This window comes from Mollisia scopiformis, assembly GCF_001500285.1.
Source record: "Mollisia scopiformis unplaced genomic scaffold LY89scaffold_31, whole genome shotgun sequence".
NCBI lineage: Eukaryota > Fungi > Ascomycota > Leotiomycetes > Helotiales > Mollisiaceae > Mollisia > Mollisia scopiformis.
The window spans coordinates 287,263-310,534 of NW_017263611.1; the positions used below are offsets into that span (position 1 = coordinate 287,263).

General features: G+C 47.8%; 7 protein-coding genes across 7 annotated transcripts; 3 read left to right on the forward strand and 4 right to left on the reverse strand.

The window, feature by feature from the left end:
- Positions 1-408: 408 nt before the first annotated feature.
- Positions 409-2,380, reverse strand: LY89DRAFT_690767 (SET domain-containing protein). Its single transcript, XM_018216162.1, has one exon. The coding sequence runs from the start codon at positions 1,931-1,933 to the stop codon at positions 479-481; it is 1,455 nt and encodes a 484-aa protein (XP_018063106.1). The 5' UTR covers positions 1,934-2,380; the 3' UTR covers positions 409-478.
- Positions 2,381-2,572: 192 nt separating this feature from the next.
- On the forward strand, positions 2,573-4,591 carry LY89DRAFT_724773 (uncharacterized protein). Its single transcript, XM_018218929.1, has 2 exons — positions 2,573-2,914; positions 2,962-4,591. The coding sequence occupies exons 1-2, from the start codon at positions 2,700-2,702 to the stop codon at positions 4,331-4,333; spliced, it is 1,587 nt and encodes a 528-aa protein (XP_018063107.1). The 5' UTR covers positions 2,573-2,699; the 3' UTR covers positions 4,334-4,591.
- A 493-nt stretch (positions 4,592-5,084) lies between these two features.
- On the forward strand, positions 5,085-7,050 carry LY89DRAFT_690769 (uncharacterized protein). The gene is made up of 3 exons (XM_018216163.1): positions 5,085-5,386; positions 5,439-6,408; positions 6,460-7,050. Exons 1-3 carry the CDS (start codon positions 5,160-5,162, stop codon positions 7,015-7,017), a joined length of 1,755 nt encoding a protein of 584 aa, XP_018063108.1. The 5' UTR covers positions 5,085-5,159; the 3' UTR covers positions 7,018-7,050.
- A 658-nt stretch (positions 7,051-7,708) lies between these two features.
- LY89DRAFT_563209 (RmlC-like cupin) lies at positions 7,709-8,503 on the reverse strand (the record flags this gene model as incomplete). Its single annotated transcript, XM_018208492.1, has 2 exons — positions 7,709-8,184; positions 8,308-8,503. Coding segments are annotated over 2 exons (672 nt in total), but the record flags the coding sequence as incomplete, so codon positions are not given.
- Positions 8,504-10,457: 1,954 nt separating this feature from the next.
- On the reverse strand, positions 10,458-11,183 carry LY89DRAFT_764088 (uncharacterized protein). The gene is made up of 3 exons (XM_018221621.1): positions 11,012-11,183; positions 10,906-10,962; positions 10,458-10,861 (listed from the first exon to the last, which is right to left on the reverse strand). Exons 1-3 carry the CDS (start codon positions 11,142-11,144, stop codon positions 10,512-10,514), a joined length of 540 nt encoding a protein of 179 aa, XP_018063110.1. The 5' UTR covers positions 11,145-11,183; the 3' UTR covers positions 10,458-10,511.
- A 1,383-nt stretch (positions 11,184-12,566) lies between these two features.
- On the forward strand, positions 12,567-14,565 carry LY89DRAFT_764090 (laccase 3; the record flags this gene model as incomplete). Its single annotated transcript, XM_018221622.1, has 5 exons — positions 12,567-12,764; positions 12,809-12,935; positions 13,093-13,650; positions 13,701-14,177; positions 14,237-14,565. 5 exons carry the CDS (start codon positions 12,567-12,569, stop codon positions 14,563-14,565), a joined length of 1,689 nt encoding a protein of 562 aa, XP_018063111.1.
- Positions 14,566-14,669: 104 nt separating this feature from the next.
- Positions 14,670-22,597, reverse strand: LY89DRAFT_629224 (putative polyketide synthase). Its single transcript, XM_018211199.1, has 5 exons — positions 21,806-22,597; positions 21,358-21,750; positions 15,671-21,296; positions 15,455-15,628; positions 14,670-15,411 (listed from the first exon to the last, which is right to left on the reverse strand). Exons 1-5 carry the CDS (start codon positions 22,468-22,470, stop codon positions 14,755-14,757), a joined length of 7,515 nt encoding a protein of 2,504 aa, XP_018063112.1. The 5' UTR covers positions 22,471-22,597; the 3' UTR covers positions 14,670-14,754.
- Between the last annotated feature and the right edge of the window lie 675 nt (positions 22,598-23,272).

The following is a 23,272-nucleotide window of genomic DNA, read 5'->3' on the forward strand; positions in this document are numbered from 1 at the left end:
CGTGTTCTCCTAACTATCGTCTTGGTACTGTGATCAAGAAAAGGAAGTACCAAGGCGTAGACTTTGTTGTGGGAGATTAGCTGGTGTCTTTGTGATTTTGTTGTTTAGACGTGTTACTTGATCATGTCTGCAAGAAAAAGTCTTATCATCGTCAAACAGAAAAATGCAGCGTTGACAATAGACCAGAAGTTGACAACAGATAAATAGTCAACAACAATTCCCACGTTATGTCGAATCCGCAACAATCCTTGCCCTTTGCACAAGCAACGCTTATCCAAAATGACCTCTCACATCCACAATAAAAGCTAAACACTCACAGTCCAGCTCCAATGTATTCTCCGTGCCTTGACTGTTTCAGTGATTGCCGAAAAAGGTAGAACTAGGGAGAGGGAAAGTTTATATATGTAAGTCTACCGGAACTCTCTGGGTTTTATACAAGAACATATGTCTTTGCAAATAAGAATAATCGATCAAACACTCATAACTTCACGCCCCAGCTCCAATGTTCCCTCGGCGCCGTCAACAACCTCTTCATATCCAACACCCCCGCCCCTCTCGGCCCATCATGAATCAACCCCGCCTCAACAGCTCTCATCGCCCACATCACAGCCCTCCACTCCATCCCCTTCGCCGCATACGCCAACGCAGCCACTCGATACGCATCCACAATACTAGCATACAACCTCTCCTGCTCAAACAACCCCACCAACAACTCCGCTATCTCCGGACTCCCACCCACTTTCGCTCCCTTCTTCCCCTTCCCCTCCACCTTTAAATCCAGATCCCCAAACATCTTCATCAACTCATTAATCCTCACAATCCTCCTATTACTCTCCCTCACGAACTGTACTCCCTGACTACACAATGAACAGCTACACTCAAACCCCCAACTCCGCTTGATAGCCGCTCGACGCTTCAACCTCGTCTGCAGCGGATCCACATACGTGATCGTGATTTCTTCGCCTGCGTATATCCGTCGCGCCGCATGCGTATAATGGACCAGCGTCCGTGGATCAAAATAATACATCGCATTGGGGCGACAATCGTGGTTCAGTCTCGCCGTCTCGGGGATCACGATCGAGTGTTCTTGGTTGTTGAAATCCTCGCCGAACGTATTGGTGTATATTCTTTCAATGTACGGTTCCTCGGTAACATTGTGCGCTGCCATGGCGAGGAACAGAGAGCGGGTGGGAGGAGGTAGTTGGTTGATGGCGAGATGCATGAGAGGGGCGTAGTGGGTGGGGTACAGGGCGTGGCCTTTGGTTACGGCGTCGTTGTGGAAGATTGCTATTGCGGGGTGGGATTTGATGAGGTCTCCTCGTTCGATGGTGCGGTTTGCTATTAGGCCCATGCCGCGGCCGGGGATGGCGGATACGACGAAGGGAGGATCGCGATGGTCGTTTTCGGAGAGGGGGGAGAGGTGCGGTGTTTTGGTGTGGAAGGCTGGGAGGCGGGAAAGGACTCTTGCGGTGGAGGGGGTAGTGAGGATTGTTATGCCGCGGTTGGCGTGGAAGGTTTGCGAGGTGAAGACGCAGAATTTTTTGGTGGTGTTTGTTGTGCATGTTGGGTAGATGGTCCATGGTGAGATGGGATCTGCTGTTTGTACTGAAGATGTGTTTTGAGTAGGGTGGTGATTATCATGTGCGCAGATACCAGGATGAAGATGCTCTGTCACTTGGATAGAGAAATTATCTCGTATAGGGCAAGTTGCTTGTTCTGCATTCAAAAATTGTTCCAGTTGTAATCTGTCGTCAAGTTCGATACGAGGAGTTGTCAGATCAAAAGATCCGGCCTGAACGACAGAGCAGAGGGCCAACGAGAATAAAGCAGAGGATAACATTACGAGATGATAGTGGAGAACATGAATGACTAGATGAAATGAATGCATCAAAGACCAAAGCCAAGTCGTGCCCATCTTTATGGACAAATCCATTTGGAGTCCAGACCTTGCTTTTTGGTGATTCCAGTGACATCGTATCAGACCTTCAACCTGTGAGTCTGTTTCATTAAATGAGAAAATAAGCTCCGACGACAAGAAAGCCAAGACATGACACGGTTTGGCTTTCATCTGATCATACTGGCAATGCGGACATCGAGGGAAACAAGAATTTGAGGGCAAGAAAGTTTCAACATTCATATCAGCGAGGTCCGATCTCAGGGGTAGTCCTTTCGAATGCTCAGCTTGCGAAGGCGAAGAAAGGGATATCCTAGAGGATCCTTCTTACGCTGGACGATATTCAGCGCGCTTGAGTTGCGAGTCGGGACCGATGGCCTGTGGGTCGTGCCGTTTCAGAAGCAGCGCATCCGAATCTAGACGGTCGGAACCGCATTTGAGAGGTAGCAAGCAATGCGGAGATTCATGAATCGAATGAGACAAAACAAAAGAGAGAGAGAGAGAGAGAGAGAGAGATGAATTCGAATGAAGACATAAAAGAAATGCTAAGACGATGATGTGCCGCTAGTAGTGCTTACAGCCGGGAAATATAGAAAACAATTTGATTGGCCACTGATGATAAAAAGCGGGCGATCCCATCTCTCTCTCATTAGTGGTGCGGCACAGCCTCATGAACTTCATACTCAACAGCTCAGCCCTACGGTATGCATATCCATCGCGAACACCTCACTCGGCGTACCTGACCTCTCGCATGAGCAAGCTACGAAAGCCACAGTGACACCTCGAATTCTACTACTCTAGCGTCATGCCATCGTCGTCTCAGAGTCCTAACAATCAAAGCGTCAACGCCACCCTTAGCTCCAACAATCATATGACTGGGACAACAAATAAGTCCACAGAAGAGATTGCTCAGTCTGATAGCTTAGGAAGTCGGCCTAAGAGAGTGAAGGTTTATCCTGAGCTATCTAACAGGATCCGAGCAAAAAGGCCAAAAGCTCGGACAGGGTGCAAGACATGCAAGTAAGTTGTCGAGTCCCCATTCTGAGATGTAAGCTTAGATCTGGCAGAATTCGTCGCGTCAAGTGTGGGGAGGAGAGACCAGGCTGCCTCAAATGTCAAAAGGTCGGCGTAACCTGTGGCGGGTATGAAATATCTCAACCGCGCACCAGAACCATCGTTGTCAACAGCGCCAAACCCCTCCTACCACGAGTAACCTGCAAAATACCACGTTTCTCTCTGCCCAGCAACAAATTGTTCAATGGCGAAGTCGAGTATCAGTATTTCCTGTATTTTCGGGACGAAGTTGCATTTGATATTTCCGGACCTGTCCCAGAGGAAATTTGGAATTATGTTATACTGCAGGCAACAAACGAGACAACAGCCCTTCGCAACCTTACCATCGCATTAGCAGCTTTGAGTAAATCGAAATCACGCCCAGAATCAGCAATTACCCATCACGCATTCGCCATCAGCCATTATGGCAAAGCACTCTATGAGCTACGCCAAATTATCGCTGCTGGTGATGAGAGTGCAGTTCGCATCAGTCTCATCGCTTCACTACTCATCTTCTGCTTCGAAAACATTCAAGGCAGTTACGACCAAGCTGTTGCGCAACTTCGAAGTGCGTTGCGAATGATGAGGAAGCGTCTTTGGACTGATCAGTTCTTCTATTCTCGCCTAAGAAGTATCGCCTCAATGCCAGGACTCGAAGACGACATCCTGGATGCTTTCATCCAACTCGACAATGGGCTCAGGTCAATGGTGACGGATCCTACGGAGGCAAGGACTAGTCTCCTGGGAATACGGTACCTGGACGACGATTTCGCCATGCCCCGCGTATTCCGGGACATCAAAGAAGCAAAAAATCATCTTGTACACCTACAGTACAAAGCTATGCCGTACTTGTCCCACATGTCGGATGCATTCATGTATGGCGATTCATACAATCATGCTCCTCCAAGGAGCTCGTTCGACGAGCTCATGATCCATATGCAATGTTGGACGAGAGCTTTCAAGCCTTTACTCGGTGATGCCACCAGACAAGGTAGCTTAGATTTCATTGCGGCCGCCGCACAACGTACGGTTGGTGTAGCTACAATTCTTGCATTGCAGAGAATCTTCCTTGGTGCAGGAGGAGCTAGCAATCCTGGCCTTTTCGTTCCCGAAGCATTAGAAATCGTAGATTTGTCTCGACGAATCTCGGAAAACCAATGCTTCAAGAAGGCTTTCGTTCTGGACTGCGGCGTTGTTGCATCGCTCTTTGTTGTCATCACGATTTGTAGGACAAGGCATATCAGAGAGGAAGCTATTGAGGTTCTTGAGTCCTGTGGGGAGAGAATGGAGATCACGTGGAACGCTGCATCGATGGCTAAGGTTGGGAGGGAGCTTCTGGAAGCTGAGGATAAAGCTCTCTTGATGCACCTGAGCCATCAAGATTGAGCGAGAGAATTCGATGTGTAGAGAACGTCACTTCTCCCCAGGTTATAAAGGCGCCTCGGGACAAGCTCAAGGCGGAACGTCGAAACCGAAGTGCTTGTTTTCAAAAAGTTGAGTTGAACAACCCTCCAGGTCCCTTGTAGGGTTGCTAGTTTGAGTAGGTAGTGAAAGTAGAGGGTTTAAAATAGAGATTTAAATAAGGTACAGCGCTGGAGCGAGAGTACTGAGCTGGAGTGAGAGTCTACTCAGAGCCAAGTAGAGTAGATAATATTTAGAACATGATATTTCTTTTCTTTAAGCAAGTATATCAAGAGTGAAAGTGAAGTGAAAGCGAAATGAGAGTGAAGTGAGGTAGAATTTAAGCTTAAAAGCTACATTACATTTTCCTAGAAAATCGATCCCCATCCGCGGAACAACGGTAATACGGCGCGACCACCGCCGCCTGCCCTAAAGAGTAGGAGGGGGAGGAGCGGGGGGCCAAGGACAAATTAAGTAAATAAGGAAGGACTTCGTTTTCGAATCAATTACCCTCACGTGACTTATGTCCCACTTCTTGTTGCCCGGCTGTTGGACAGCATACAGGTGCTCAAGACAACATGATGCGTATATGTTCAACAGACCCCAGTATAGCCTCCATGCTGCAGATTTATATACCTACCTAGGTACAACCTCCTTGTCATGCCACATGCTCTAGCGCCTCGCTAAAAGGATAAAAGGGGCACAGTAGGTATCTTAGGCAGCAACCTCGTATTCTTCACAAGACACAAGATTCAACACTAATAAGACTTCCAAGAACCGACCTCTAAATCAACGACCTGTTTTCACCGTTATGGCAGACCTGACTTCTCTTCCCACAGAGATTCTCCGAAACATCATGTCATATGTCGATAAAGACATACGCCATCTCCTGAATTGCACCCTTGCCACTCGCAAGCTCTCGGAAGTCGCTCAACCGCAACTGTACAAAAATATTTACCTGACTTATCATAATCGCAATAAAAAGGACAATGCCAAGACTGCGCAAAGACAAGCTCGACTGTTACGTTCTCTTGCAGAGTACTCTCTTTCTTCCTCGAGCACATCTTGATCTTTCTGACCATCAAAATAGAAATCCAAAATTGGGAGCTCTCGTTCGGACGTTCAAGACTCCACAATCACCAAAATACGAAAGACCACAGCAGCTCGCCTCGGATGTCGACGAATCAGTCTTCATAAGCGCAGCAAAGAACATGATCAACCTAACCAAAGCCAAGTTGACTCCGAGTCCAATTTCAGATTACATTCTCGCAAACCTACAATCATATCCCCGTCTCACAGATCTCGAGATTTCAGGCTTCAAACCAGAAGAGCATATCTGGGCCTTGGCTCCAACCTCTTTGACGAGTCTGAAATGGCAAGTCCCATTTGATTGGGAAGATGACGCCCATCCATTCTCTACCGCAAAGTTCCTGTTGAATGTAACAGAAGCCACATGTCCCAACTTGCGAGCCCTAGACGTCACGGTTCGAGATTCCGGCAAATCATTGGTATTTTCGAAAGTTGATGCCGGGGGAGCTCAAATCTATCACGCCCCTGCATCTCCAAAGTCAGGCTTGCCTCAACTCCGTCATTTCGGATTCCACTATCAAGATAACCGCAGTCCAGTTACCACAAAAGAATCCCTGCTCTCCGTCTTCAAAACATACCACACATCCTTGACATCCGTCTCCGTACCAGTCGATTGCGAATACTACAACCGAACCACCCTCGATTACCTTCTAAAAATCGGCTCCATCTTACCCTCACTCACCTCCCTCGCTCTCACCGAAGCTCATTCAATCTATTTCCGGGGCCCGGATCCCAATGACAAGTTATCCGGATCAGATTTCTACGAAGCCCTCACGTCAGGATTCGTGGAACTTGGAATCGAGCTAGAGAGATTCTCGGCGCCGTGTATAGGAACGCCGTTCTCAGAGAGGTTAGGGAGAGCATTTGGTGCTTGGAAAAATCTTCATTTCCTACAAGTTGGAGATATCGCTAATGGCCACGCTCCATTCCAAGAGGGGGGCAGACTACTTGACTTTGCGAACTATGCTCCTGTGAGTGTCCGTCATTCTTGTCATTGAAATCAGGCACTGACGCAAAACCAGCAAATCCTTGCATTCATCACGGCTCTCCCGCCAAAACTCCTGTCACTTTACATAGAGATCAACGGACGAGAGTTGACGATAGAGGATGACGATGACTTTTCCTCCATCGATAGCCTCGGGCCTGAGGCGTTTAGCACCCTTCGACATCTTCACCCTCTCGATATCCACGCTTGGATCTACAACGCTGATGGCGATCTAATTGACATCCCTGAAAAAGGCATGTTTTGGCGTCGTCTGCCATCACGAGAAACCCCATGCTCGATAGAAGGATGTACGACAAAACAATTATCGACCTCAAGAATGGATGCCATCTACCAACACCGTGATCTCGCTGTCTCGCACAGAGTTGAAGTGCTAGAAGCTAAGCCGGGAAAATTGTTTGAAGGTATAGATGCGGAAGAAGCTTGGTGTGGTGGGTTGGTACGAAAGCCGCCAGCGAAGAGGAGGGGGACTCAAAGAGGGTGGCAGGGTGAGAAAGGGGTAGACTTTTCGTGGCCTTTTTATGAGGGTAGAATTTCTGCTTATCCTATGTTCAGGACTAGGTTCTGGAACTTGTGACGATTGCAGGCTGGGAAACTGAAATGGTAATGCAAATCATATGTTAAGAATCTATCTCTTATCCTTTATTGGAAGTCTCAGACGACGATTCTTCCTTTTCACTTCCAATGCGATGAGTTAGCGTCGTCGCCCTGCTCAGGCGCTACTCACTCTCGCCTCACCCTCTTGCTCAGGTTGCTTAGGCTACTCAGTCACGTTCCTGCTCTCGCTTCTCATAACCTATTATACCTACCGTGCGAAAGTTGTCAATACTACGCGACTATGTTTAGGGGGACCAAGTCGGCTCCTAGGGAACCCAAACAGGAATTCCCTAAAAATTTCATCGTTTGATTGCAAGGCAGATTCTTTTCGCAACATGGCGTGGCCCTGGCTCTTTCCAAGCCCTCGCGTCCCGCAATTGCAAGATAGATTCTTCTCGCAACGTAACGTGACCCCACATTTGGTGTAAAGCTTGCATCAACACATAATTGTGTTTCCCAATTGTGGATACGTGTAATATGGAAAATAAAGACACAAAACAACTATAATTCATTTGGATAAGAGAATGAACAATCTGGCCCGCTTTCTACTATAAACAACAGGAAATAAAACAACGATCTCTTTAGCTACTATGTCCTCTCAGTGTAGCAACACTCCTAGAGACTACCAATACGCTCGTCCTCCCGCGATGACTCAACTACTTTTAAGATGTAGGAATCCCACACATCTTCGCACAATCATTCATCAGCTCCGCAAACGCATCAGGAATATGTCCCTTCAGCGCATCCAACTGAGCGGCTCCAAGACTCTCCGAGTTCCCTACAGCAGTCTCAAGCACATCATCAAACCCAACCGAGAAAAATGTATTCGCGATCTGGATTCTTCCACTGTCGTTATTGTCAAAAGCGGCTGCGAAAACGGCTGGCTCGCAGGTGGGGTTGAACTGGAAATGGACTTGGCCTTGGGGGAATAGCATCCTGGTGAAGTTGGTGAGCGTAGCGGTGACCATAGGAATGGGAATGGTGCCATTAAGAGTGGCGTTGATGACACCGGTGTTGTCGGGGATTTCTTCGAGCATCAGACCCCCGATAAGGGTGCCATCGACGACAGTTAGGAACTCGTTGGCGCGGGGGTGCGAGTGTGGGACGTTGAGGCCGCAGGCGTCAACGAAGCCAATTGCGGCGCTGACTGTGATATTGCATCATTAGCCTACCTCCTTGGAGAGAAAGAGACAGTCTTCTTAAGACATGCTTTCAGCTAACGACCGAGTATACACTGAAGGGAGTAGGAACTAAGAAATAGGGAGATTACCTTTTGTTCCAATAAGAGCAGGGAAGTTGTCAACAGAGTTTAGGACGATCTCGCCGCCAGTTGGGGCACGGTGGGTAACGTTCACGAATTGGAACGTGATGTTGGTGGCATCAGGGGGGTTGGTGAACAGGATATTCTCGCGATCGATCTCGGAAGGGGCAAGAATGAGGGCTTCTTGGATTGCTTTGATTTCAGCTGGAGAAGCCGTGAATGGGGTGGAAGCTGGCAATGGGGTTGTGGAAGTGGATGATGTCCAGCGGCTTTCCAATGGAGATGCTGCTGCAGTACTTATGAGGAACGGCCCAAGGGCTAGAAAAAGAAGGGTCTTGAACATTTGGTAGAATATTTTGAGTCGATGCTTAGGATGGATCTCAGGATGGGGGAATGAATGCTTTGTGAAGGAGTGTCACAGAGGGATTCTGGAGGCCTATATATACAGCAAAAAACGAGTGCAGACGAGATGTACGCCTCTTCCAACATTAGATTTTGGGCGAATTGTCATGAACGTCTCACAACTTATGTGAGAAGTCTCAGTTGACCATTTTCCTCTGCACTTTGTCCTCACGATGACTACACGCCTAAGATCATGAGAACACTTGAGAACCCAGTATACAGGATAGATGATTCGTATGGGATACGAGGAACATTCTCCGTCCAAAGAAAGCATCAGGCGAGAATCGAAGGAACAGAGAATATAGTCTTCTGATGACCTAGGAATTTGTGAACTCTTGGGATGCGTTCGGCCGTCGCTAAACACCTGAACACAAGACAAGGATCGGGAGCTGTCAGCATATTATCATAACTTTCCTCGGATTCACAAGCCAACGTTTGACGAATCAAGATCGACAAGCTTTTTTTTTGTCTCCCACATTTATCAAGGGTTCACCAGTAATTTACTCCATTATTTTACAAGAATACTATATAGACGTAGCACCTTAAGAACTTCATCTTAACGGGCCAAAAATTAGACGCTAAGTTTGGTGATCTAAGGACCCCAAAAAATATAGAGATATATCTGCGATATTGTAAATTCCGGTTTCGTTGCAACATCATTGAATGCACTGCCTCTCTCCTCAAGTTTGGTAGTGTGGTAAGCGCTGTCCACACAGCAACTCAACGACACCCCTAAGAGCAACGTTGCCACTAACAGGATCACAAGAAATTGATTTTGTCTGACATGAGCCTCACGACGGAAAAGGCCTTTGGTGGTTTGAAAATATATGCAGAAGACAGGACAGGCGGTGGCTCAATGACCGCGGCTCATATCGAACCACGCGGCTAATGATTACAAAAAGCTTTCTTATATCGGAAAGCACCGGTGCAATAAATATGACTTAAGATAATGATCACGGCTTAACCACCTCATCCAATTCACGCGAGACCTTACTGTATTTTATCAATGACTGGTCACGACTCTTACAACACCTATCAAGTTGTCCTACTGAGCGACGTCCTAAATAGCTGGACGGTCTTGACTTTGAGCCTAGGTCTCTTCGCACGCAGTACTTGGTCTACGCGCCATTACTGCATTCATAGTCGTAGTCAAATTCAGTCGCAGTCAGGGCGAAAGTGGTTTGAACAACTTAATTAATATCATCTGAAGACTACAGGCTCCATTTTACTTAATAAATCGCCGTTTTCCTTGAAATAAATTTTGATAAAATTTTTTTTTTGGAAAAAACTCTAAACATTAAATATTTTATAAATTCCCCGTTTTTAGCCCGAATCGATTATAGAAAAAACTTAACGAAATAACTTGGCTCCGGCAAAGACTCTTGATAAATGTAATAAAGGAGCGAAAACGGCCATCGTCACGATATCTTTGATGACTATATTACAGGTAACAGGATTTTCAAAAATCTATATGTAGACAACATAGGAACTGTAACCGATTCTCGAGGGGTCCAGAAAGGGAGCCCCTTAAGCGTGATCCAGCTGACTTACTAGCGTGCTCAGGACTTGGGGCTCGGCTTAGGTTAGAGCAGCGACTGCTTAGGTTTAGAGATGGAAGCGGACTTTGGTAGGCTCAATTGTCGTCTGAGACTTTAGAGGAAGAACTGCGAAGGTCAAAGGGACTTGTTGTGTACTGCATGCCCCTTGACAGTCTATCCTCAAAGAAAAGCTATGTACAGTAAACTTTATAAAAAAACCATCCTGCTGCGACTAAGGCACGTATATCCCTAGCTCAAATCGTACTTGTACGACTAGATCCTTGCAGCTGGTGCCATGTTCTGAATGACCACCGGTGTACTGTTATCAAGTGTATCATCTGGTTCATTCCATACCAGGCTCCAGACACCATCCATATCTGTCTCAGTAGCCCAGAAATTGGCCAGCAGCGTCCCATCGCTCGCTTTCCAGTAGATATCTGTACCCAGGAAGCGGAAGCCGGTGGTGGTAGCTGCTGTGGTATCGGTATCGTTGGTTGTGAAGCCCGGCTGCGCAATAGCATCGGTTGAGGTATCGATGTAGAGCTTCGGGTTCCCAGTGATTGTTCCGGACCCTCCTGCGGTAGTGTTCTTCTGGGGATATAGGCTGGTGTCGTTCATGGTGACTATGAATTAGCGGGCTGTGATGTATCCGTCTGCCTCGACTTACAAGTGATGTTCGTGCCACCGAGATCGCTAGGGATTTGATAACCGATATATGCCAACGCTTGCGCTGTTCAGCAAAACACCTTTTTAGGTCGATATGGAGTACTAACAGTTCATATAGAACACCGGTAAACCGCTGATGTTCGTGCCGTAGGCATACAGAGTAAAATCGGCATTGATCGTGTTGAAAAATTGGACCAAGACAAGCCAAAAATTGAGAGGGACCAATTTCTTCGAAACCATGATGAATATTGGAGATCGAAAGTAAGGAACTAATCCAAAAGGGTACGAACAGCTTAAAAACCGAAGACCTCCAACGGTGACTTTCGCAACTTATAAGAATGCCCAAAAGGCGACAGGAAATTGCCTTCGGTCGTAAGCAAATCCATTTCCAAGCTTGCGTAAGACGACCTCTATAGCTGAAAGATCTAAGCACTGTTCGCCACCATCGGCAGGTTCTTGAACGGCTCATGACCAATCTCATCCGATCTTCATCCCAACCTTTAACCTAGACTCTAAACTATACTGACTTTCCTGGTGATTAAAATAAAAAGTCAAAACACGGACGCGTATGATTGTCGTTCATGGCAGGCATAACAATTATTTGGTCAGTGGACTTCGGTCCCGAAAGATTGAAGTTGCCGAAAACTCTCAAAGCCGTGGTCTAGTAAAGGGGTGATGGATTTGGAGGTAGTAAAGATCCTTTCAGCAGGGAATCGATCCCTGTGAGCTACATTCCAATGAAAGATTTGTCCTCAACCTTGCTTATTTAACGAAATACGAAGATTATGAAAATCAACTGTCGAATTCATTGATCTGACCCTGGTTTTTTCGCAAGGAAATGCTTCTAATAGACATGAGCCGTTTGTCCCTTGCCCTAGTCGTGACGACGACTCCCGAGGGCCTGTGCGCTCCGAAGTCTGGGGTTCGGGAATTTACTCCTGGAGCCCTGCAACTGTGTGGCCCGTTCATACCATCAAGGTTCTTCCCGTGCCTGTTCCTAGTTACTGCAGATCGAATTTCGGTATCTGTTCATTATCGCCGATCTGAACTATTGGTACACAAAACTGGCGCTTTTGTGGATCCAACGACAGCAGGGAGGGACCACACGTCAGCTTCAAGACGAGGGAGTCTCTATCTTTCCAGTTTCTCAAGAGTTGCGATTGGTTATTGTTGATGGACTTCAAGAGCAGCGAGCTGCGGTACAAGGTCGCTTACATTGCAAGTTCCTTTCCAAGCTGTAGATTATAATTAGATCCGGATGTTCACTACCGAAGAAGAACAGTCCTCGAGAGACTATTGCCACATCATCACGTTGCATTGGTTATCCGCAAAATATATTGCTGAAGAGGTGGGCTTTGGGGCTCAGGGCCTCAATAGTGGAGCAGTGTTATCTCGAGTGCAGCTTCAGACAGAATACACGTTCTTTGAACATGCATTGGGAGATGGAAACACCATCGCCACGGGACACATTCTGCAGGCCATCAACGTGTCCTGGTACGAGCCACGACTCGTGTCTGCTCAATCAAGCATTCTGGGAGAGAACCAGGCTGATGAAACTAAGCACTAATATATAACTACAAAGAGAAACTTTCCTCGGTCTTTTGACACCATCTTCTCATCCTTTCCTTTCAGCTCCATTGGCCGTTTATTCGAAAGTTTACGATGTTGTTTTCAGGCCTTTCCTGCTTCGCTCTTTACTTGTTTGCTTCTTCAACCATCGCTGCTCCCCATGAGAAGCGCGAAGGTCTTGACAAACGCCAAAGTTGTACTAACTCTGCGACCGATAGGAGCTGTTGGGGAGATTATGATCTATCAACCAATTGGTATGATACAGTCCCTGATACGGGAGTTATACGCGAGGTAAGGCTACGATCTGTACGCAAAGGATGTGCTAATGTTGTTAGTATTGGTTGGAACTTGTGAATACTACCCTTGCTCCAGATGGTGTGGAAAGAGTTGTCTTGACGGTCAATGGCACATTGCCGGGTCCAACAATTGAAGCCGACTGGGGCGATACAGTTGTTGTCCACGGTAAGTCTATCCCCAAATTCCCGTGCTCGATGTTTTTGTAAAATTTCTGGAGCTGGGAGCTGCTCAAGAGCCAAGCCGTCTAAGTGTCCAATCTAAGCCCCGATTACTCAACTCCTCTATGATTTTCCAGCATATATAGAGCTAACTACATGGATAGTGACGAATGGTCTCACCAATAATGGGACTACTATCCACTTCCACGGTATTCGTCAGAATAACACAATTCAGAATGACGGGGTCGCATCGGTCACACAGTGTCCTGTTGCACCCGGCGATAGCTATACCTATACTTGGAGAGCAACGCAATATGGATATTCATGGTATCACAGTCATTACTCTCTTCAAGCTTGGGACGGTGTTTTTGGTGCTATACACATCAACGGCCCCACATCAGCAAACTACGACGTTGATCTTGGAAATCTTTTCATTCAAGATTGGTCACACACTACTGCATCTTCGCTTTTCGAGTACGACGAGACTGTTGGGCCACCTACACTGACCACTGGCCTGATCAATGGTACCAACATGTACGGCACTCTTGGCTCTTATTACGAGCAGACCTTTGTTTCGGATACTAGCTATAAATTTGGCATTGTCAATGTGGCCATTGATACCTTCTTCAAGTTTTCCATCGATAATCATACAATGACAGTGGTCGCCATGGACTTTGTTCCCATTGAGCCATTCGAAACCACAATCTTGAGCATGGGAATTGGTATGATTTCCCCTGCTACTCAAAAGCCCCACTAACAGATGCCTCTGCAGCTCAACGATACGATGTTATCATCAATGCTACGGAGCCGGTCGGCAACTACTGGATGCGAGCTATTCCACAGGTCACATGTAGTAGCAATGACAACGTGGATGGTATCCTCGGAATCATTCGGTACGATTCAACTAGCACAGCGGACCCAACCACGACCGGATACACGTATACAGATTCCTGTGATGATATACCTCTCGCATCTCTAGTGCCTTATCTACCCCTCGATGTCGGCGATGCAGACATTACGGAAGACTTAGATATTACCGTTGCCGAGAGCGCTTCAGGTATCATCTATTGGTATGTTTCCAATAGCACTTTTGATCTTGACTGGTCCGATCCAACCTTGATGCAAGTCTACGATAACGCTACAACATTTGGTGTCTCGGAAAATGTGTATGAAGTCGCAGCTCAGGGGCAATGGACATACGTTATCTTGGAGCAGACTTCGGGAGCTGCTCATCCCATACATCTTCATGGTATGTTATAGAATCGTCTGGCGTTTACTATAAATTACTGACCACCGACGGATTTCCAGGCCATGATTTTTATGTTCTCGCTTCAGGAGTAGGAACCTATGCTAGTGCAGCACCAACACTCATCACGACGAATCCTCCTCGACGAGATGTGACAATGCTTCCGCCTGAGGGATACTTGGTCATCGCTTTCCTAGCCGATAATCCTGGGACATGGCTGATGCATTGCCACATTGGATGGCACCAGAGTCTCGGTCTTGACCTACAATTCGTTGCACAACGTTCGCAGATTGATGCTTTGGTTGATGGAGCTGTGCTGAACGATACTTGCGGTGGCTGGGATGCTTACTTGACTTTGACAGACCTGAGACAAGATGACGATGGAGTGTAGATACTGTTAGAAAACCTTTCAATTTGGGGATCTCTGAATCTTGGCGGGGAGTAAGATCGGCTCGCTCAGCCATATGTTCCAGTGATTTGTTCAGATATCTCAGAAGGGGTTGAAATATACTAAGTTTATTACTCTCGTAAATTTATCAAATTTCGTTATACCTTTCCTGCGATATTTCAGTCTATCCTATCATGTGCCATTAACCACTTTCAAGCCCCTCTCCCTCTTCGCAAGAATATCCATCGCAAGAGCTCTCAAATTCGCTGCATGTGTAATAGTAGTCAACGCCAACTCAACACTCGTTTCCCTTCGAATCCAGTTTCGCAATTCGACTGACACAAGAGAATCCAAACCAAAATGAATAAGAGGAGCATCGGGGTCCACTTCATCTCGCTCAATCATAGTCATGACAGAAACCTTAGTGATTAGAGCTTCAATCAGGCCAGTGAGAGGATCAGAAGCGGAAGTCCACGAAGAATAATTATTAGTACCTCCGCCTGAACTAGTCTCTTTCTTGTGTTGCTCGGCATTCAGAAGTTCTCTGATTTTGACAGGGTGGAAGTATTTCCATGGGAGATTGACTACGGACTCGCCTCCGAGGTAGAGTTTGAATGCAATTGCTTTGCCATCAGAATGAAACTTCATCGGATTGTACTGTCCAATAATTGCGTTCTTCACGATAGTGCAGATGTCGGCCATTGTGAGAGTGCCACCAAGCGTGGCCTTTAAACTAGCGGTGAGATCGCGATCAGCGACATAACCGACATCCACAACGACTGGCAAGGCAATGGAAACGGTGTTTTGGCCGCGGGCGTTGCGAGATTTGGAGAAAGCATCGTAGAAAGACTGCAAGGATTAGCTTGGTCTTGGTACAAGTCCGGTTACTTACTGCAGTACCACCGTAGATAGATTGTCCGACATTACCAGTATCTCCGAGAAACGAGGAGAGAGCAACGAAGAAGTCGAGGTCTGGCAATAGCTCATCAAGATTCCATGCACCCTGGACCCTAGGTCCATTGATATTCTTCCAGTCCTCATACGTAGCGTTCTCAAAGAATGCGTCCTATCAATGTCAGATGAGTTTATAATCAGTAGCGAAACTTACGTTGAGGAAAAGTGCGCTGTGTATGACACCACGAACTGGAGGAAGGTCCTTGATCGACGCCAGAACGTTTTGAAGTCCCTTCTTCGAGCTGATATCGCAAGCAAGAGCTCTCACGATAACGTCGGTACCTTTGTGTTGCTTCAAGAACTTTTGGACTTCGGCACCAGTAGCACCGCTACGACCGAGAACGATGACATTGTAGGCTCCATTTTCAATTAACCAAGACGCCAAATAAAGACCAATACCTCTGGTTCCACCAGTAATTAAATATGTTGCGTTGCGGGACAGCTTCATCTCTTGTGGTGATAGGGCACTCTCGGCCAGAACGCGTTCATCCGGGCCGAAGGTGACGACAATCTTGCCTAAATTTTGACCAGATTGGAGCTTGCGAAGACCCGTCGTGAACTGAGAGACAGGTAATGTAGTCACTGGTCTGATAGGTACAACAATCTTGCGGTGAAGTAGATCAACAACCTCCGACATACAATCTTTGAGATATTCTGGTTTCTTGTCCCAGAATGTGCGAAGGTCGACACCACTGAAAGTCACATTGCGATCGAATGGCTTCATTCCCAAGTGGCTGTTGGCAAGGAAGTCCCTCTTTCCAATCTCCACGAAGTGGCCAAAGTCTGCGATCAGGGCCCAAGTTTCCTGCAGAAGGTTCCCGGTAAGAGAGTTGACAACCACGTCGACTCCTTTGTTGTTTGTTGCACACATTATGCCATCTCTGAACTTCGGCGTACGACTTGAGAAGATGTTCTCCTTGGGAATTCCAAAAGTCTTCTCCAAGAACTCCCTCTTGGTCGGAGTACTAGTAGTAGCAAAGATTTCGGCTCCCAGGTGCTGTGCGAGCACGACGCATGCTTGGCCAACTGCGCCGGATGCAGCGTGGATGAGAACAGATTCTCCCTTCTTCAGTCGGGCAATGCGAATGAGTGCTACATAGGCAGTAATGTACGCAACTGGTATGCTTGCGGCATCCACGCTGCTTATACCTTCCGGAATTTTGTAGGCACACCAAGATGGCATTTTGATATAGGTCGCCAAACTGCCACCTCCGAGTGTGCCGTAGAAAACGCGGTCTCCTGCCTTCAAGCCTGACACCTTAGAGCCAGTCTTTTCGACCACACCAACACCCTCGAATCCAGGAGTAGTCCAAGGGATAGAACCCAGTACCAGAAGAAGATCACGGAAGCTCACTCCGGCAGCTTCGACCTTGACCACAACCTCTTCCTCGCCTACCTCTTGAGACAGGACGTCGGTCCTACGGAAGTAGATGGAGTCGGGACTACCTGCAAGGTCCACCGTCATCTCAAGCGCATGATTACCTTCCCAAATGTTCTGCACCTTTCGAGTGCGGACGTTGTGCTCTGCGGCGTATTGTTCCTTCACTTCCATCATTTGCCTGATACGAAGGAGATGAATCGAGCCATTATTCCAAACAAAGTCCAAGTCCTCACCGGCAATCGACTCGGGATCTCTCAATTTTCCGGCAAGCCTGGTGATAGCTAAGGCGCCCTCGGATGTCAAAGGCACTCTATCGAACCAGAGCAAGTTCTTTGGCTCGAGTTCGAGACGAATTGTGGCGAGCATGCCTTTGATCTGTGTGGATTCTGGGGGACCACCTTCTGGGATCACCCATAACATCCCTGTATTGTGCAACAGCAACTTCTGCAAAGCATCAAATTTCTCTTGGGTAACGTTGGCCAGTTGACTGTTGCGTGGAGAATCGATGAAAACGCAGTACGGGTCATCCGCAGGGTCGATCTCTGCAAGGGGCTTGACCTTAGTTGGGCATTCAAGTTTCTTTGCGATAGCGTCGGCCACAGTCTGAGCAAATTCCACTTCCTCATTATCAACGAAAGGTCCACAGACGGTAATCTGTTGATTGCCAGCTTGTTTACCGGTATTTATCGAGCACATGACACTGAGCATCTGGTCGGGAGGACCGGCATAGTCTTGGATGTAAGCCTCGAGACCAGAGAAACCGGTGTCTTTCAGGAGGCGGTTCCAGTTGTCGACTGTTATAAGAGGTCCCTCCTCGTGGTCACGGTAATCATCCTCAGCATACCACCAACCAGGAAGCAGGGCAAATGGCAGCGTTGGGGGTGGATGAGTCCGACCCTCTAGCAAGAGGATCTTGCCTTTGGGCTTCAGCAATTTTCGTACGTTAATCATGGTATCAATCATATTCGGAGTGGCGTGCAAAACGTTGGAGGCGATAACAAGATCATAGTCTTTGAGCCTAAAGCCTTGCTGCACTGGATCCTGGCTGATGTCGAGCTTCTTGTACGTCATCTTTTGCGACCACTTAGCTAACTTAGTGCGAGCACCCTCGAAGAATCCAGATGAGATATCGGTGAAAGTGTAGTTGAGGATTGCCAACTCATCTCTGTCGCGTGAAAGCGCCTCCAGCACGTGCATTGTCGTACCGCCAGTTCCACCTCCAATTTCTAGGATGCGCAAGTCGGGCTCGAGATCGGAGAGATGGACAACCCAGTCGCCCAACATCTTACTGCAACGCGCGTTGTCTTGATCAGCCTCGTAATAGCGAGTGAGTAGGCCATCTTTGAGCATGATCTCGAGCGGTTGGACTTCTCCATGCAAGATTGGTACGAGCTGTTCGCCGACCTTGCAGAGCAACTCTCCTGGGGCGTCAAAATGGTATGCCTGCTTCAGCAACGCCGATTGATCACCACTGAGGTCAAAATTCTCTCGGTCAATAGTTCTGCGAGCCCACCGGCAAAAGTGAGAGTAGTGGTGCGGTAGCTTGGAATAGTCTTCATGCGCAGTCTCTTTCAACGCTTTGTTCATGTAGTAGCAGGCAGTCTTATACAAGATGTCTCGACGCTCTTTCAGATCCTTACCCAGACTGCCGACAGAGAACATCTTGTTCAGCTCTCCATGAGGTAATAAATCGAAACTAGGCAATACCTCCCAACACCAGTTGCCTGGAAGGGCTGTGGCTAGGTCTTCGGACTCGCCAGATGAGATAGTACGGAATGTCATCGACTCGCATTCGAATACTGGCTTGTAAGAACCTTGTTCATAGACAGCTATACTGATATACATGCGGCCGCCCTTATAATCGTAATCCAGCAGGCGAGTGACGACGGTGAACCGCGAGTTGGGAGCATTCGGCATATTGTTGGAGACTCGGAGTCGACTGATATAGTTGGGCATCTGCGTAGGTCTCTTTCCATCGACCAATTGAAGAGGACCACCACCTTGAAGGAATCCGTCTAGTGTCGGCGGATCAACAGAAACAGACGACCCATAGGAAGTCGGCAGGTTTGGGGAAAGGTCACGCAGCTGGGTTTCGATTACTGTGAAGCTTTTGCCTTCGAAGAACCTGACCGTGCTTTGGAATGTTGGGCCATAGCGTGTGGCTCCTGCCTCTGCAGCAAGGGTGTACTCAAGTTGTGGATCGTGCTCTACCATGTCCTTGGAATTGATGAGAGGAAGGGAGTCTTTCAATGTTGGACTTCCCGTGGTCATCTCGGTCGTCTCCGGTTCGATTTGGCCGTAGCAATGGACAGTCCATCCATTTTGCTCTCCCCAAGTCGCAACCTCAAATGACCAAGCCGTATTCGAAAATCCTCCTGTCCCGGTAGCGGCAGGCTTAATCTTTGTCGACATGTCAACAGTCTCTTCTTCTCCAATCTCAAGGCCCCGAACAACATTAACATCCCGGAGGACAATAGCAGCCGGAGGACTGGAAACTGTTCTTCTCACAGCCTCAATAGCGCAGGACAAGTAGCCAGTCATTGGGAAGACAACAGTGCCGGCGACATTGTGGTCTCGGATCCAAGGTACTTCGTCGAGAGTGAAGACCTGTCTGTAAACACGCTCATTGGCCCCATTGGACGGAACCTTTCTTCCAAGAAGCGTATGGTAAGGCTCCCCAGGATGCATCTTGTCTTCAGAGTTCTTTGTCTTCATCTCGTAAGCCACGGACTTGTCCCATGCATATGCCGGGAGATCGATGAGGACGTGAGAGTTCTTCCGATTAGTTTGATTGACCTCTTCTAGTTTGACTGTAGGTCCCATGGTGAAGAAACTGCCGGCAAGGTCGAGCAATGCTTCAACACCGTCTGTGTCACGTGCCAAGGTAGAAAGGTAGGTGAACGGAATTGGACGTCCGTCGCCTTGCTGACGAAGGATATCTACGGTCTGCTTGATCGGATTCTTCAATGCTGGATGAGGACCGATCTCCACGATGACGTTCGGCGATTTCTTGCCATCTTTCTGTGGTGTGAAAATGGTCCCAATCGCATCCGCAAACCTGACGCATTGGAGAAGGTTCTTCACCCAGTAAGAGGCGTGGAGAGTAGATGGACTGACTACCTTTCCTGTGACAGAAGACACAAACACTTCACTAATGTTATCCTTATTGATGAATGGAGCATCCTCCTCACAGAAAGGCTTGATAAATTCAAGGTAAGAGGCCGCAACAGCCTCCATATGCTTGGAATGATATGCAACCTCAATCTTGAGCCTACGAACAAACAAGCCCTGACCATCCGCGGCCTTGTGAAGATTCTCGATGGAGGAGACGTTACCCGAGACAGTGACGCTCTGTGGGCTGTTGATAGCGGCAACGGTCGCGTATCCCTTTGCATGTTGCTCGATCAGCTTGTTTGCGTCTTCTTCGCCGATGCCAAGAGCCAGCATGCCTCCTTTCTGCCTTTGCTCTCGGACTAATTGAGCACCTGCTTGGCCACGAAAGTATGCGATGGCGATAGCTGCTTTGAAGGAGATGAGACCTGCAGCAAACGCAGCACCAATCTCTCCGGACGAATGTCCTGTGACCGTAGTCGCGGTAATTCCCCAGCTCTTGAGCAGGGTCACCAAAGCAAGTTGGATGGCAGTACACGCCGGCTGGCTGATCTCGGGATCATTGACACGAGATAGAGATGCTGGCTTGGCCAGCTCCACTGTCAAAGACCAAGACGCTCCGAGTGATTGGAGATGGGCTTCAGCCTGGGAAATGGCAGTGGTAAAGGCTTTGTAGTGTGACAGTCCAGCGTCCATCTGCGCCCACTGAGCACCTTGACCAGTAAAGACGAAGGCAATGACACGATCTGATACTTTGTTGGGCTTGGTAGTTAACAGTTTCTCTCTCAAACTCTCTACCGAATCGGCTGTTGCTGCAACACGATATGGGTGGTGTGTTCGGCGTTGTCCAAGTGTGTAACTAAGATCCTTGGCAAATTCGCTGGTCTGAGGAGCCTTTTCTAGGAACTTCTGGAAAGCTGCTAAATAGGACGTAAGACTCGTTGCAGTCTTGGCGGAAAGCACAAATAGTCGCTTTTCAAGTTTTATGCCGTTTGTGACAAGTCCGTTGGCAAGTCCGTTGGCAAGTCCGTTGGCAAGCACAGCAGATGACGGAGCGCACTCAAGAAGAACTGCAGAATTGCTGCCGCCGAAACCGAAGTTGGTTACGATGACTCGCTTTGGCTCCCCTGCTGGCCAAGGGGTCGGGCTCGTCAGTACTCTCAATTTTTCCCTGCCTTGAATCTTCTGGTTGAACTTCTCGAATCCTGCGGTAGGCAAAATGATCCCCTTTTGGAGCATCAGGACCGCCTTGATCATTCCGAGAATGCCACTAGCCCCTTCCAAATGTCTGTACATACGGGTCAGAAAGACAGAAGCTCAGGCGGGAAATTCAAAAGTTGAAGACGTACCCAAAATTAGACTTGATAGATCCAATGTACAGCGGATTTGCTTGTGTTCGGTCCTTGGCGAGGACGTTCGCGAAGCCGCCAGCCTCGATGGGATCACCAGCTTGAGTACCAGTTCCATGGCCCTCAACCACAGGCGTATGTACAGGGTTGAGACCAACGACGTCATGGACCTCACGGAGCAGTACTTGTTGAGCTTTCCCGCTAGGCATTGTAATACCTTCCGATCGACCGGAATGATTGCAAGAAGAACTGCGAATCAGTGTATGGATTGGGTCACCATCACGAATTGCATGATCTAGGCGCTTGATCAACAAACAAGCAGCACCCTCACCACGGCCAAAACCCGCGGCTTTCTCATCATAAGAGTAACTTCTACCGTCCGGTGACAGGGCTCTGTTGCAAAGTGGTAAGGGAGGCGATTCAAACAGTTGGGTTGCGCTTCACTTACCCCATCTTTTCCAGTGTGATCCACAAACTAGGACTCAAGGACAACATTGCTGATCCCACAAATGCGGCTTCGCATTCACCATTTCGAATGGCCTGACATGCCTGATGTGCCGCATAAGTGCTGGATGCGCACGCGGCATCCAGGGCAACACTTGGTCCAGTAACGTCGAAAAAGTAGGAGAGACGATTGGCGAGCATACACGGTGCAAGCCCAGTAGCCGAGAAGGTTGAGGTTTTGTAGAGATCCTCAGAGAGTCGCTGTGCGTAATCCCCTCCTGTGCATCCTACAAAGACACCAATCTTCTTGCCCGCCAAGTCAAGAAGACTCTGTCCTGCACTTTCCGCCGCCTCTAAGGCACACTCGAGCATCATTCGATGCTGAGGATCTGAGTTCTGAGCTTCCTCAGCTCTCATGTTGAAGAATGCAGCATCAAATCTAAAGATGTCGTCTGGCACGAAATGTGCTCCCTCGGTCTGGAAGCAGCCTGCCCGGCTAACCCCCTCCGCTCCTGAGTAGTAGGCTTCGTGAGAAAATCGGTCAGCAGGCATCTTCGTCCAAGCAGACTTGGCTTCGGCCAAGTATTCCCATAGGTCTTTCCTCCCAACACTAGGAGCGCGGTAGGAAACGCCTACAATGGCAATTGGAGCAGTGATATCGTTGAACATGTTGAAAACTTTCTCCCACAAGGTCTGGTGTTTTGTAGAACCAATTTCGGGGATGATATGAATATATGGGTTTTGGGCTGCCAAAATTGTAGGGTCTTTTGAGGTATGCGACTTGCCATCCTTCGTTGCAACAATTGTTTGGGGAGGGCTTGCCAGAGGATTCACGATCAGTTGGTTCAGTCTTATCTGCCGTAACGCCCTAATCATGGTCTGTAGAATTGCTGTGGTGTAACCCAACTACATGCTATTTATGTCCTTTGCAGTGAATAACCGGTTCTTTTTCATGCGTCTATATCACCATCTTGTGCATTTTTGGTGAGGATCGGCGTTCTCAATGGGTAGGTCGGACATTCTTTGGCCCTGAACCATCACTGCCCGTATCAACACAAATTCGGACGAGCTAATGTCCATCACCATCAAGATTCTGGACAATTCTAAACGATTTAACCACCAAAACAAATACTACCCTATTAATAGTACATTTTTAACCTCAAGTTTTAAACTTCTCACAATTTAACCTTAAATTTTAAGCTATGGTTACGTCTACTTTAACCCACTTTATATAAAAGCTTTTACCCCTACAATAAACAAGTAATCGAATATCAGCAATTATTTAAAACTAATATCCGTGTCCATCCAATAAAATAACGGACATCCAAAGACTATGTCCATATCCAGCCTAGACGGATAGTTCTTGTCGAACACGCTAAAACTTCCTGTCCATTGAGAACGCTGGTGAAGATTGCAGACGTATTGAAGGGAGATGTCACAATGCGTGCTTCAGGCCTGATCAACTTCAGCT